Source organism: Entelurus aequoreus, linkage group LG11, assembly GCF_033978785.1.
Source record: "Entelurus aequoreus isolate RoL-2023_Sb linkage group LG11, RoL_Eaeq_v1.1, whole genome shotgun sequence".
NCBI lineage: Eukaryota > Metazoa > Chordata > Actinopteri > Syngnathiformes > Syngnathidae > Entelurus > Entelurus aequoreus.
The window spans coordinates 27,962,248-27,977,987 of NC_084741.1; the positions used below are offsets into that span (position 1 = coordinate 27,962,248).

The window sequence follows — 15,740 nt, forward strand, 5'->3', positions numbered from 1 at the left end:
AGATGTTGCTATGGCAAAGAAAAAGCGCTTGCAGTGTTTTGCACACACTCTTCAGCTGGTGGTGGGAGATGGTTTGAAAGAAACAAAAGTGGTATCTCCTTCTCTTTCGAAGTTATCTAAACTCAGCTCACTGCTGCACACAAGCACAACATTCAAATATGTGTTTGATGCTGAATTTGGGGAACAGAAAGGCATCCCTGCTGCAGTCAACACAAGATGGAACTCAACACTGAGGCAAGCGAAGGCTGTTCTCCAGTGCAATCATGTAAGGCTCTGTGCTGTTCTAGAAAAGGCTGGGCACAGGGAGTTGTCATTCACAGCACGGGAGTGGAATCTGTTGAAAGATTTGGTGGACATCTTGAAGCCATTTGGAGAAGCAACTGATTTGACACAGGGAGAGAAGGTCATCACAATTAGTGCTGTTGTTCCATCCATCTTGTCCCTCAACCACCACCTTGAGAAACTGAAGCCTCAGGTCTGTTTTCTGAGCGGCCTGGTCAGAAGTCTCCAGACATCCCTGAACAAAAGATTTCTTGGAATCTTCATCAATGTGAAAATGGCCAGGACACAAGATGGGATCACTGCTCCCTTTTCAGATCCAGTCTACCTCAAAGCAGCTGTCTTGGATCCAGCCTTTTCTCTGTTGTGGGTGGAGCCCCATGTGCTGGTCAGTCGTGATGTCAAGGCAGAGGTGGCACAACAGGTTAAAGGTAAATGTAACTGAGTCTAATGTAACTTTTTCCCTCATAATCTGATCTAACTGACTGCAGCAATAACTAAGTATTTCAGTCTAGCACACTGCATCACCAACACAAATGGTAATGATAAGGTCTCTTGTTTCTGCTATTGTTTTTACATGTTTACCAGAATTGATCCTGCAAGATGCTGCAGAGACTGAGCAACCTGCGCCTCTTGTTGATGAAAAAGAGCAAGGGGACCTTGGAGAAGGAGAAGGGCTGTTTGCTGCTTACCACAAGAGACAGAAGAAGGATGTTGGGACTACTCCAGCACTACAGCTAAGTCACTACCTTGACATAGCTGAAGGACAGAATGCCCTTTTGTTCTGGGCATTGAACATGAAGACTCTTCCTTCACTGTTCCGAGTGGCCATGAGAGTCTTGGCAGTGCCTGCCTCCAGTGCTCCAGTGGAGCGAGTTTTCAGCCATGGTGGCATCATACTACGCCCCCATCGTGCACAAATGACTGACAGACTCTTGGCCAATTTGGTCTTTTGCAAATGCAATGCAGCATATGGCCCTGACATATAAAAAGTACAACCTTTTTGTTATGTTATATGTCATGTTTTTTCAATGTTAACACTTTTGTACAAATAAGTACAGTTGCACTTTATTTTTCAAATGTGTTTATTCTGTAAAGGAATGAGTCAAATGTTTAAAATGACTGGTTAATAGTGCTATTATAAAGTGCAATGTCAGCACAATTTTCTTTCCTGCAATTTAAAATGCACTTGTTTTAATAAATAAATACAGCGTTTGAAAAGCATACACAATCTGTGTTAATATATTAGTCTGTGGTTAAAAGGACTTGAAAGGACTCGAAACTCAAAATGCAGGACTTGGGACTTGACTTGAGACTTTCCAGTCTTGACTTTGGACTTGACTCTGGACTTGCCTGTCTTGACTCGAGACTTGACTCGGACTTGAGGGCAAAGACTTGAGACTTACTTGTGACTTGCAAAACAATGACTTGGTCCCACCTCTGGTTATTTGTGCGTCATATGGCGTACACTTATTCAGCCTGTTGTTCACTATTCTTTATTTTAAATTGCCTTTTAAATGTCTATTCTTGGTGTTGGATTTTATCAAATAAATTTCCCCCAAAAATGTGACTTATACTCGAGTGCAACGTATATATGTTTTTTTCCTTCTTTATTGTGCATTTTCGGCCGGTGCGACGTATACTCCGGAGCGATTTATAGTCCGAAAAATACGGTATATATATTTTGATCATCCTCCGAAATACCCTCGTCTAATAACATATACCGATAACATTGTAAATCGGAGGTAATGAAATATATAAATTAAAGTAAATCGGTACTTACACAAGACGGGTTGAGGATCTGGTAGAATGTTCCTCGGTGGAGAGTGAATTTCAGCGTGGTGTTCAACTGTTTTTCTTGTTTTTTTTAGAATAAATACTTATTATTATAGAAACTCTAAACAGATATATTACGAGAGATGAAAAAATAAAGATTATTACCCTTCATCCTGAACTGGTAGTGCCGGTCTCGGATACCTCAGAAGACTGTGCTTTACAGAGTTTTTTCCGAGTTTAAATATGTTTTCTGAATGTGAAGTTCTTTATTTTTCATTATTGTGTGAGGGGTCACCATTGCTTCTTTTTTTCGACCGTGTCTAAAGTTCAATAGACGTTAAACAAAAGATGATATTTTCCTAAGCTTTTGAGGTTGCGCTTCTATAATCTGAAGAAATGTAGGTTTCATTCATAAGAGTGGGGGGTATGGATGAGACTGTGTGTGTGTGTGTGTGTGTGTGTGTGTGTGTGTGTGTGTGTGTGTGTGTGTGTGTGTGTGTGTGTGTGTGTGTGTGTGTGTGTGTGTGTGTGTGTGTGCAAGCGTGCGCGTGTGTTTTGGGTGCTGTGTGTGTGTGTTTGGTTGTGGGATGCTGAGAGTGCGTGTTTGTGTGATTGTGGGGTGCTGAGAGTGGGTGTGGTTGTGGGGTGCTGAGAGTGCGTGTGGTTGTGGGGTGCTGAGAGTGCGTGTGTGTGTGTGTCGGATCTGAAAGACCTTTAGGTTCGTGGGGGAATGACCTTTGGTCCTTCTCTTCAGACTAGTTGATCTGCAGTTTCTTTTCTTTTCTTCTCTGCCCCCCTCTCTCTTGTGGAGGAGGGGGGGACACACAGGTCCGGTGGCCATGGATGAAGTGCAGCATCGGTTGGGGACATCTCTGCGCTGCTGACCCGTCTCCGCTCGAGATTGTTTCCTGCTGGCCCCACTATGAACTGGACTCTCACTATTATGTTAGATCCACTATGGACTGGACTTTCAAAATACTATGTCAGACCCACTCGACATCCATTGCTTTCGGTCTCCCCTAGAGGGGGGTTGGGGGGTTACCCACATATGCGGTCCTCTCCAAGGTTTCTCATAGTCATTCACATCGACGTCCCACTGGGGTGAGTTTTCCTTGCCCTTATGTGGGCTTTGTACCGAGGATGTCGTTGTGGCTTGTGCAGCCCTTTGAGACACTTGTGATTTAGGGCTATATAAATAAACATTGATTGATTTCTCAGCAGAATCGGACTCCGAAATTAAATCTCATTGATGTTGCTTCTCTTCTCTTCCAGACGTTCTCAGCACATTTTGCGGAGGATTTCGTGGGAGCTACCATTGCAACCCCCGAAGTGGGGGTGTTTCCTCGAAGGGGATTGGTCGAAACTGAAGCAGGGGTTGTCCTTTCATTGTCCGCCGGGGGGTGTCCTCAAAGGACAATCTTCTTTTCAACGTCAGCATGCTTTCCCAATTCTGACTGCTTCGACACAGGTTGGGATCCTTCCATTCCGTAATCTTCCAAGCCCCATTTCTCGCAGGGGGTGCTGGAGCCTATCTCAGCTGCATTAGGGCGGAAGGCGGGGTACACCCTGGACAAGTCGCCACCTCATCACAGGGCCAACACAGATAGATAGACAACATTCACACTCCCATTCACACACTAGGGCCAATTTAGTGTTGCCAATCAACCTATCCCCAGGTGCATGTTTTTTTTTATTTGAGTAAAAATATTGTAAATTACATCCAAATTGCTGCAGTAGTTCGTCTTCCCGTCCAGCGAGTGGCGTTAAAGTACCCAGAAAATATGTTATGCAATTTCTTGGTCAGTTACTTTTTTAAAAATGTTATTAAAGAGTAATATACGTTTTAACATTATTTGAGTAAAAATAATGTTAATTACCTCCAAATTGTTTTGTTAACACTACACACATACATTTTACCAACACAAAAATTGTTTTTCAACATTAGTTTTAACAACACTGCAAATAATAAAACATATAACAAACATGTACAAATATAGAAATATCTACAATATGATTTATTTCTTAATTTGTTTTTTCCCTACATAATACAGTAGAAAGATTTCTTACTATAAATATTTGAACAACTACGGATATTTATTTACATATTGTAACATTGTAACTAACGGAGGCTCTCTTTTTAGACAAAAAAATGTAATTCTACTGGTTTATCAAACTCGCAGTGTATTTAGATATATTTACCGTATATTACCAAATAGTAGCCCGGGCGTTTATTTCACAAAATCGATTTTGGAGACAGGCGTTTAAAAGAAGCAGGCGGTTATTTGCACAAGGCTTTTATTTATTTTTGCACCAGCCTGCACCAGGCCATTATTTGGTTACAATGGTTACTGTCCAGTATTTTTTTTCGTACAAAAAACTTTAAATGTAAAAGCTATTGTAAACATACAAACAAAAAAACAAGAGATCAACATGAGGTAGGCTATCAAAAGACAAGAGATCAACAAGGCCTCAACATGGCAGTAGTGCAACAATTGTCAAATAGAATACCAATACTAAAAATAAATAAATGTTTTAAATAAAGCAGCCTACCGGGAAAAATAAAATTATGGTACCAAGTACTCAAGTATAAAACCCACCATCAAAACAGAACAATAATAATGTCACTTAAATAAAATATGAGCTACAGTACTCCAAGTTTTAAATAAAGCAGCATATAGGAAAAATAAAATTATGGTACCAAGTACCGGCTATTTGGACATAGGCGGTTATTAGGAAGAGGCGGTTAATTCACAAAATGGGGTCAGACCCCGGGCGGCTATTATAGGCTGACCATACGTCCTCTTTTCCCCGGACATGTCCTCTTTTGCGGGGATGTCCGGGGTGTCCGGGCGGCAGGCACGTGCACACATAGGGCCCTATGGGTGCTTGAGCCCCTGCCCTTTTTTGCCTCGTCTTAAAAGTGCCCTCTGCCTGTGTGTGTGTTTTTTTTGTGTTTGTTTTTTTTTTCTTTAAACAACATTAATAAAATCCTGTCAGGGATGCAAAAAAAAAAAAACAGCGGTACAAAAACTCCACGTTTTCTTGTAATACCGGGTTGTTTGAGCCTGCCGCTTCCGCCAGAGAGAGAGAGAGAGGGCGAGTGAGTGAGTAAGTGAGAGGAGAGAGAGCCAACTGCGCCTCTGAGGAGACCTGACAGTGGAGCAACTTGAACCTGTGAGTTATGGTCTAGTCGCCGTCCACTTATTCAGCATCTAATATGGGTAATATTTCAGAAAAACGCTGTATTGTTCTATTATTCAATGTGTCAGCTTCTGTTTTTACCAGACGTCGGAGCACGGCGCATCAATTGAGCACGGCACAACAATTCCCCACAGAGCAGAGCGGATCGTGCGGGACAGGAAGTAGTGTACAAAATACAAAATAAAACACCGGGTTAATTTTCAAAATAAAATGCACTGTGTTTACGGCGGATCACATGAGAAAGTGAGAAAGACCATAAGTTACAACTTGATGGTGTTTTCATCAAGTTAAGGGAAGAAGGACAGATTTTCACATTGAAGTTTTTTCCATTTGGGTATTTATTTTTGTATTTTTTTTCAAAGTTCATGTTACACTGTTTAATGTTCAATATTAAAGTGCTTATCTTTAACAATAAATAGCCTAATGATAAACCAGTGTTTTGTTGCTTTTCATGTCTTCCAAGCCTATGATAATGTGAATTAACTCATTATGACAATAATTTGTTGACACAAAAGAAATGGCAATACCTTTTACCTACAAAGGACACACAGCTAAGTAGTTAGCTTCCTATTAGCAAATTTAATTTTACATTAATTTCCATATTGTGTAAAGGACCAAAAAAAAATTTCCTGCCCTTTTCTGACTTTGAGCCCCTGCCCCTCTATGTGCACGTCCCTGCCGGGTGGGGTTTCTTAAAGGCCTCAAATGTCCGGCATTTTGAGTTAGGGTTGCGTGTATTTTCAATGTACGTCCAGAGTTAAGAAGGGGTTAAACAAAACAAAGTGTGGAGGCGTGCGTGTAACACGGGTGGGAAATAAGCCATATTTCCCCTCATGGCATCCCCTCATATTACCTGCGTTTAATCTCACGAGTTTAACACACGCGCTCACGTGACCCGCTGCAGCCTATCGCGCTCTGTATGATCCACCGTCCCAAGATGGCTGCCAGGTGCGGTGGCTAAGCTTAGGGACATCTGAAGCCGGTATGTTTTAAAGTTGTCGTTTGCCTGCATATCGTAAAAAAAAACGTCCAACATTTTACAACTAATTGTAAACTTATAGGTGCCACACGACCATCAGGGCCGAGTTGCGACGAGAGAGTGTTATCCCACCTCACTCCTACCCACTTCTCTAAAGTGGGCTGGCTCAAGGTGGAGGACAGAGTTAAACAACTTGCACTGAGCCTAGTCTATAAAATCCACTACACCTCCCTGATACCGAAGTACATGTCAAACTACTTCCTTAACGTAAATGACCGCCATAACCACAACACCAGGGGGAGCTCCACTAACCACGTTAAACCCAGATTCCGAACTAACAAAGGTCTTAACTCATTCTCTTTCTATGCCACATCAATGTGGAATGCGCTCCCAACAGGTATAAAAGAAAGGGCATCTCTATCCTCCTTCAAAACCGCAATAAAAGTTCACCTCCAGGCAGCTACAACCCTAAACTAACACCCTCCCCGGATTGCTAATAATAAAATGTAAACAATCAAATGCAGATACTTTTTCTTATGCCTTCTGATCTCTCTCTCTCTCTCTCTCTTTCTCCCTCTCTCTCTCTCTATGTCCACTACTTGCTGTCCATATCCTACCCCCCCATCCCCCTCTCCACACCCCTGATTGTAAATAATGTAAATAATTCAATATGATTATCTTGTGTGATGACTGTATTATGATGATAGTATATATCTGTATCATGAATCAATTTAAGTGGACCCCGACTTAAACAAGTTGAAAAACGTATTCGGGTGTTACCATTTAGTGGTCAATTGTACGGAATATGTACTTCACTGTGCAACCTACTAATAAAAGTCTCAATCAATCAATCAATCAATTATTAAGCCGAGTTGGTAAGTGAATCTGTTTGCTAATAGTAGCTGCTAGCCGTACCCATGTATTGTCTATGGGCGGTTAGCATCAGCTTTTAATCCCGTTTCCTCCAATGTTTCTGATCCCATTGAATTTATATTTATTTCCAGTCTTTATTTTGGGTACTTACATATGGTGTAAGTACCCCCCCCCCCCTTCTAGGTCTCCCCCTAGAAGGGGGGGTTACCCACATATGCGGTCCTCTCCAAGTTTTCTCATAGTCATTCACATTGACGTCCCACTGGGGTGAGTTTTCCTTGCCCGTATGTGGGCTCTGTACCGAGGATGTCGTTGTGGCTTGTACAGCCCTTTGAGACACTTGTGATTTAGGGCTATATAAATAAACATTGATTGATTGATTGATTGATTTGCGCACATTGATTAAACTCCGGGTCCTGTGTAGGCCAGGTCCCTAAGTCTTGGATGGCGAGCTGTAGATAGGCCTTGAGCCCGAGCCCAAGGATCTCCACCTCTCAACCCCTGAACTCCACCTGCTCTGGTCAGGCGGTAGGCGGCTTATAGCCGAACCCCTTGCCTCGCATCTCATTACTCTGCAGCCCTTTGCACTACCTCATACACACCCTGCCCATAAACTGAACTGTCACTACAAACTGCCATATCCACAACCCCAACCCGTGTGGCCGTATAAACTGTGAATGCGCATATGGACTGCGATCAGTCTCATATGACTCCTATGAACTTGAAGAACTTTTGATACCACCTTGTATGAATTACCTGAACTCTTAATCAATGAACTAAACCAACATTGTTTGTTGAGATTCCTTTGTTTTTTTCTTTTGTTTTGAATGGCCATTCCTATCAATGTCTGTCCACTATTTGTTGCACTGTACATATTTAAATAACATCAGTATCATTTAAAGCATTTAATTGTCTGTCCTACTCTCTCCGAGTCGTAATCTAAACTTCTGATTAGCCCAATATTGAGAAAGTGGGACCCCACAATTTTACTGTGGTACCCCATTTTTATTACTTGATGGGGTCCCTGGGACCCCATTTGGAAAATTCCTAGCGCCAACACTGCTGTCAACAGAGGAGAAAAATGCTTTATTTAAATAAATATATTATGTATAAAGCAAGTTCGAGTATCATTGGCAAATTTTCACCTAGTCCCCGCCTTGGCACGCATATATGTCCTCTTTTTGGGATTTCAGAATATGGTCAGCCTAGGCTATTAGGACATGGGCGGTTATTAGAAAGAGGCGGTTAATTCACAAAATGGGGTCAGACCCCAGTCGGCTATTAGGACATGGGCGGTTATTTTCCCAAGGGCGTTTATTTTGTAATATACGGTAAATACTTTGTCTATGGATGTTCTCATTCATCCAGGTCATTGTATTCTCAAGGGCATTCAACCGTCTGCAACTGGACTGTTTGGTTTGAGTGGCGCAAAAGTACTCAGAAAATGTGTTATGCAATTTCCTGCTAAGTTACTTTTTTAAATTTTATTAAAGAGTAGTACGTTTAACATTATATGAGTCAAAACTGTGTTAATTACCTCCAAATTGCTGTAGTTCTTCGTCTTCCCGTCCAGCGAGTGGCGCTAAAGTACCCGGAAAATGTGTTATGTAATCAGCGAGCGTTAAGGGGGAAGAGTGGGCAGCGTGGGCTTCCTGGGCGGGTTTTTGTGCGACTTGCAGAAGGCATACACACTCTTCATACGGGCGGCTTTTAGAAGTTTACACACTTCAAAGTTTCTTCTTGTTGCGGTACAAGACACAAAAGTGTGGGGTGAGTAGGTGTTCTTGCCAGGCTATGTCTGCAGACAACGGCTCCTATAACGCTCATCATTACGTGTCTGTTTTTCAGGAAGTGTCCGCCTTGTTGTTAACATGGCGAGCAGCATCGTGAGGCTAAAGGGATTGGACGTTAACGCGGGCGCCGATGACATCCGGGCCTTTTTCCGTCGCTTTCACATTCCTGGCGGAGCTGGCGTCTACATTTTGGGAGGTGAACGACGCGAGGCGTTTATTGCCTTCTCCTGCCTCAAGGACGCTCGGCGAGCCATCCACTACTCCAGGCGCCCCCTCAAAGGCTCCAAGGTGGAAATACGCCGCAGTACTATTACAGAATTGGAAAATAAACTCAAGTACTTTCTAAAGAAGAGGAAGTCCGTTTCAGAGCCTACAAAGACACTTGAAAGTGCTCTGGCGCCCTCTGGCGGTTGTCAGTGCTCTCCTGAAATGTTACCTGTTCCAGGATATGAGTCAAATAATTCCTCTGTGACATCACATTCTGTTCCTAGCGGATTTCTACAAAGTTCACGCAAATCAAAAGATCCAAGAACTACACATTTTTTCACCAGTGACTGTCCACAGCCCCACTTTGTCAATCCAGGAAATGAGTCAACGAATTCCTTTGTGACATCGCATTCTGTTCCTAGCGGATTTCTACAAATTTCACGCAAATCAAATGATCCAAGAACTACACATTTTTTCACCAGTGACTGTCCACAGCCCCACTTTGCCGATCCAGGAAATGAGTCAACGAATTCCTCTGTGACATCGAGTGGATTTCTACAAATTTCAAGCAAATCAAAAGACCCAAGAACTACACATTTTGTCACCAGTGCAAGTCCACAGCCCCACGATCCCAGAGTATCGCCGCCTTTTGAAACCACACAAATGTGTGACAAAAGTCTAAAGACAGACTCCAAATCTGTTCTACCATGTGTCACGAGTGAGTGTCTTAAGACTCCTTGCGATTTACACACTCTCAGAACTTCTCCACATTTTGTTGCCAGCAGCTCTCCACAGATGGGTGATGAGCTGCATGAGCCCAGGTGTCTGAAGACTCTTGAAGGGTCACACCCACACCAACCTAGTGTTTCACTTCTTGACACCAGTGAGTGTCCACAGCTGTACAACCAGATACCATCTTCAGAGTCTATACATAATGCTTTTGTTCTTGGGGTTTGTACTGCGCTGCATCTCCAGTCTTGCCGTCCAAACGAGGCCCAGGAGGTTTTGCCAGGACTTGATTGGCTGGATGCTAACAACACAAGAGCACCAGAACAGATGGCTAAGATACCACCACCAGGCTACGTGAGGCTGTTAGGGCTGCCGGACTCTATAACTAAGGAGGATATTAATGATTTTTTCAAAGGACTGAAGGTGCAAGAAATGGTGGCCAATGTGAAGTTTGAACATCGTCGCTTGTGCCTTGTTAAGTTTGGGGATGAAGACGATGCTCTTGCTGCGCTGCAGTTCAATAATCGGTTCATGGGGTCCATATGTGTGGAGGTACGCAACGCAACAGAGCTAATGTGGACCACAGCGTTACAAGAATGTGAAAACCAAGACGTGAGGTGTTCAAAATCCAAGCAAAGGTATCTCACAGATCCAAAGAACTATAAACCGAAGTTAAGTTTTGAAACACAGAACAGATTACCAGTGCCACACATCTCCAAAAAGTCCCGACTGTCGATGCCAACGAAGGAGTACATCGTTATGGTCTGCAATATACCTGTAACAACCACCAAGACAGAATTGAGAGAACTGCTTGGGTATCCTGATATGCAAAGCTCTAAAATACAACACCTACTTGCCAAAGACTTCAGCCGGACAGACACTGCATTCCTTATCTTTGACCGAAAAGAGGACTATGAACATGCAATGACACAAAATGGTGTGTACATTTACTCAAAATGCATCGAACTGTCAGCTATTACCAGAGAGAGGATGAATGACATAATGGGGAAAAAACACCACACGGGGCCCCAGTATGGCGCCAAGATCTCCCCGTCCAAGTATGGCGCCAAGATCTCTGCGTCCAAGTACGGCGCCAAGATCTCCGCGTCCAAGTACGGCGCCAAGATCTCCCCGCCCAAGTACGGCGCCAAGATCTCCCCGCCCAAGTACGACGCCAAGATCTCCCCGCCCAAGTACGACGCCAAGATCTCCCCGCCCAAGTACGACATCAAGATCTCCCCGTCCAAGTACGACGCCAAGATCTCCCCGTCCAAGTATGACGCCAAGATCTCCCCGTCCAAGTATGACGCCAAGATCTCCCCGTCCAAGTATGACGCCAAGATCTCCCCGTCCAAGTATGACGCCAAGATCTCCCCGTCCAAGTATGGCGCCAAGACTTCTCCATCAGCAGAGAAGGGAGGCAGCAAGATACTGGAAAACCTGGATCTAAAATATGCATGTTAGTTAAACACCTGCCTGCAGACACTAAAGAAAGCCTTATCGTGAATTTAACAAATTTAATTTGACAACTAAACCTTTAAGAAACCGCAATATTAACGCCACTTTTATTAAGTGAAAGTCTGTTAAAAGTTGTTGCGCATTATACATGGCAAGCCAAGACTGGAAAGTGTGCATCTTGTTTTGGGAGCAGAAGTAAGAAAAGTTTACTTAGAATAATCCAATGTAGTTGTTACCTCTTTTAGTCTACTTGCATCACATGTGAGACTTTTCCAGCAATGTTTTGCAAAGGACACTTGAATATTATTTGTCCATTAAGCAAGCAGATTAAACTTGACACTTGGATGACATTTGTTTATTTCAAAACAAACAATTCAGTAGATACATGTTGCTTCATCAGATGATGTGTCTGGTAACTAAGTGAAAGATTCTGATGTTTTTGTATAAACCTAAAAGTCAAAAATAAAAAGACAGAACGTGTACAAGAGACATTCACTGCTGATGGAGACCAAGTGAAGAATGGGGTCAGAAAAATGTCTAGAATCCGGAGGACCATCAGTAATGAGGACGACCTGTAGACAAAAAGACTGGATTATAAATTGCAACAAAAAAGATGATCACACTATTTTGGACGTGGGAAATAATTAACAGCTGTTTGTGAGAATGTCATTAAAATCCAGGCAGTGCTTATTACGTGTGTCGACATAGGGATGTGTGTATGAACACTACAACAGCGTCTTCTTCCTGGCTGGATGTAACTCCGTAGATGGACCTTTATTTACTGGTTATTTGGGAAATCGGTTTGTTTAGTACAAATAAAGCCACGACACATCAGGATAGAAGTTGGACTAAGATAATGGCAGTTTGAATGTCCATTGGTTTAAAACGTTTTAAATTTGTTATTCTGCTTGCTACATTCTTGTTCATCAAAAATGTTCTATAAAGTGATAGATGATCACCTCTTCTTAGCAACACTATTTCTGCTTGATGGTTACAGTCCAAACGCCATACTACTGTATTTAACATCCACGTGGCAGATGAGTGCGGTCGCCTTGCGTTTTATGCCGTGCGCATGCAGAAACACAGCAGGTAAACAATGTGCACTTCGATATTTGATAGTTAATACAAAGAGGCATTATAGTACTTTCATCCTCATCCCTAACGGTTGCAGATCTCTCAATTAAAAGCAATCAGAATACAATTGATAGCTTTTTGGAAGTTTAAATGTGTTGTGTACCCTGCATTCAAGCCTTCCTGGGACACTGGACTGGCTAGGAAATGTGCATGAACAAAAGTACTTAATTGACTGGAGGATATGAGGAAGACCAGCTCTTCCTAAAGCACGCATCTTGGATAAGGCACGCAGAGATGGACCTTGGCCATGCTGTGCAGCCAGAATCCACGTTGTTGCACACCTTTTATCACTTTCCTAGTATCCTAGCTGCGAGGGGTGTTGGAGCCTATGTCAGCACCCCCCGCGACCCAGAAAGAGACAAGCGATAGAAGATGGATGGATAGTGTCCTAGCTAGAAGGTGAAGAAGTGTGTCAAGTGTACCTCGAAATAGGGGGCGGGAATGTCGAGTATCGCTTCTTGGCACGCTGGAGGACATGGATGAGAAGCTGGAGTTCATTGACAGGCTGCTCATGCTAGGACCCTGTGAAGAATGGAGATCACAAAAGCATTCATATTAGAGTTGTATATTCCAACGAGGGTCTTAAAGGCCAATCCAAGTCTATAATCATGAACTGATGAAACCTACCGAGGTAAAAGGCACCAGCCGCTAGACTACATCTGACCAATCCAAGTCTATAAGCATGAACTGATAAAGCCTAACATACTCAGATAAGAGGCAAAACATCTTCTAAGACAAACTAAAGAGTCCAGTTGCGATCAGTTGAATGCCCTGAGATTAAAGCATAATGCCCCAATAGAACCAAGGCTATTAGATATCAGCATAACAAACAATTGTGATATTTTGATAATTGCATTTTGAGGTAAATAAAGCTGAATTAAGTACACTACTCAAGGTGTTGATCCACAAAGTGTTCCCCAATTATTCAAACACCCATTCCTAGCACCTTTTACATTTCAAACAATACGTCACAAATTCCCAGTACCTGAGAATCAATACCCGTACTCAACAGTACCGATATTCAATACTTTAGTGTGTGTTCATGTGGAAATAGATGTGTTTATTTTGTACCACTGGGCTGATTGATAATAATAGATGTGCTGCCCTGGGGTTATATTTTGTTTTCTTACACTTCCTCGTATAATTTACAAATATGCATTCATTTCAGTTTGTCCTCGGTGTGTTGTCCAAGACAGGAAGTGGTCTTTGCCATTAGATTGAATGTGCCAGTCTAGTCTCCTGTTTTGCCCTACAATATTTTGGTAACGGTACCAATATGTTTTGATACTTCTCACAAATAAATTAAACACATTTTTATTATACTAAATTGATTAAAGTCATATTTAACATACTGGATTTTTCTTACTGCACTCAACCATTTTAGAACACTGAAATAAAATATGGCATTAAAAAGTGTTTCATACTCTGAGAATATGAATAAATAGGAGACAATTACTGCTCTTTTTCAAACTTACAGTGCACTCCAAACAAACTTATAAAATTCTCTTGCATTAGTTTACGGGGCTAATACCGTATTTTCCGTACCAAAGGGCGCACCGGATTATAAAGCGCACTGCCGATGAGTGGGTCTAATCAGGTTTTTTTCCATACAAAAAGGCACACCGGATTATAGTGCACATTAAAGGGTCATATTATTATTTTTCTTCTAAATTGAAAACACTTCCTTGTGGTCTACATGACATGTAATTTTGGTTCTTTGGTCAAAATGTTGCATAGAATATGTTTTACAGACCATCTTCAAGTCTCTTTCTGACAGTCGCTTCACGATGCGCCGTTTTGTGGGCGGTCTTATTTACGTGGCTCACCTTCGACAGCGTCTCCTCCCCGTCATTTTTGTTGTAGTGGTGTAGCGTGCAAGGACAGGTGTGGAAGAAGTGTAAAAAGATGGAGCTAACTGTTTTAATGACATTCAGACCTTACTTAAATCAACAACGGAGCAGCATCTTCTCATCCGTGGCTCACGAGTGCAACAACGCTGGAAATGTGTCCCGTGAAAAAAAATCCAACAGGAACTCTCTAATAACTAAAGTTCCGTGGGTGAATTACCCAGTACACTGGTAGTTTTAAGCACTTCCATAGTGAGAAATAAGTTAGAACTTTACGCTACTTTATATTACAAATGGCAACAGCAGAGGGTGAATGAAAAAGAAGAAGCTTATCGACTACGGTATCGGTACGGACTAGTGGCGGATGTGCGCAAATTAAGAAGAAGCTTATTGACAATGGAATTGGCACGGACTAGTGGCGGACGTGCAAATTTTCAAAACTTATGCTTATCTGAAATACACATCAGAAGGTACTAAAAGGTAAGAAAAGTTGGTTTTGCATAACATTGTGAAACAAAACGCCAGATAATGTCCGCTAAAGGGTGCCATTTTGCGGTCCTTATACACACACCACACTTGTATCTCTGACTACGGTAGCCGTGATGGGCCGACAACCCATCAAGCGGTGCGGCTTCAAAGTCATACTAAAACATTTTGACAGATTTTTGAGTGCCGTGTGTAATGTTCTTTATTTTCAATGGAACATTTAAAGTTTTGGTGTTGTTTATTGGCGTCCTATTGCAGTCTACACGTATCTCGTGTGTGATTAGCATCTACTGGTCACACTTATTACACCATATACCAAATAAAATTGCTTCGAGGTCGGTAAGCACAACCAGTATTATTCCGTACATTAGGCGCAACGTGTTATAAGGCGCACTGTCGATTTTTGAGAAAATGAAAGGATTTTAAGTGCGCCTTGTAGTCCGAAAAATACGGTAATTGGCACTATCTAACCAGCTCAATGTAGCATTTACATATAAAAGTCTGTGAGCATAAAAGGGGAGCAAGTCGACAACATTTTAAACTGGTTGTGCAGATCTGGATGCTTGTCTTTCAGTGGTTTTGCCAATTTAGAAGTATTCCACTTTTGAGGTGATAATCTCTCAAGCCTCGCTTTGGTGTTTGTAGCTTCACATTTCTCGTTTGCTTTAAAGCTAGTACACCTCCATATTGTGTCGTGCACGGTCTTTATTCCTAAGTAAAGTCTGAAATAGCTTGCGTAGGCGACGCCGTCGTGCCCCCTTCCCCCTGCGTAGCCTCCCACAAGGCTTGCGTGCACCGCCAAAAAATCAGACGCAGAGTTGTGTTTCATCAGTTTTTACCAAAGACTATAAAAATGGGACCCGTTTCCCTCCGTGCTTGGCACTCAGCATCAAGGGTTGGAGTTGGGGGTTAAATCACCAAAAAGATTCCCGGGCGCGGCGCCGCTGCTGCCCACTGCTCCCCAAGGGGATGGGTTCA

At 42.5% G+C, this 15,740-nt stretch overlaps 2 protein-coding genes across 5 annotated transcripts in view; one reads left to right on the top strand and one right to left on the bottom strand.

Moving 5' to 3' along the window:
- Positions 1–8,739: 8,739 nt before the first annotated feature.
- rbm12ba (RNA binding motif protein 12Ba) lies at positions 8,740–13,694 on the top strand. Its single transcript, XM_062062890.1, has 2 exons — positions 8,740–8,878; positions 8,957–13,694. The coding sequence occupies exon 2, from the start codon at positions 8,980–8,982 to the stop codon at positions 11,299–11,301; it is 2,322 nt and encodes a 773-aa protein (XP_061918874.1). The 5' UTR covers positions 8,740–8,878; positions 8,957–8,979; the 3' UTR covers positions 11,302–13,694.
- The window catches only part of si:ch211-197h24.6 (uncharacterized), a 49,490-nt gene continuing 45,384 nt past the window's right edge, over positions 11,635–15,740 (bottom strand). For all 4 annotated transcript variants that reach the window (XM_062062895.1, XM_062062892.1, XM_062062894.1 and 1 more), the window contains 2 exons: positions 12,852–12,951; positions 11,635–11,867 (listed from right to left, as the gene is read on the bottom strand). In XM_062062895.1, the coding sequence (XP_061918879.1) occupies positions 11,851–11,867; positions 12,852–12,951 (117 nt within the window). In that variant the 3' untranslated portion in view covers positions 11,635–11,850. The remainder of the gene's footprint in view (positions 11,868–12,851; positions 12,952–15,740) is intronic.

Coding starts and splice junctions, on each gene's coding strand:
- rbm12ba (XM_062062890.1), top strand. CDS start 8,980: ATGGCGAGCAGCATCGTGAGGCTAAAGGGATTGGACGTTAACGCGGGC.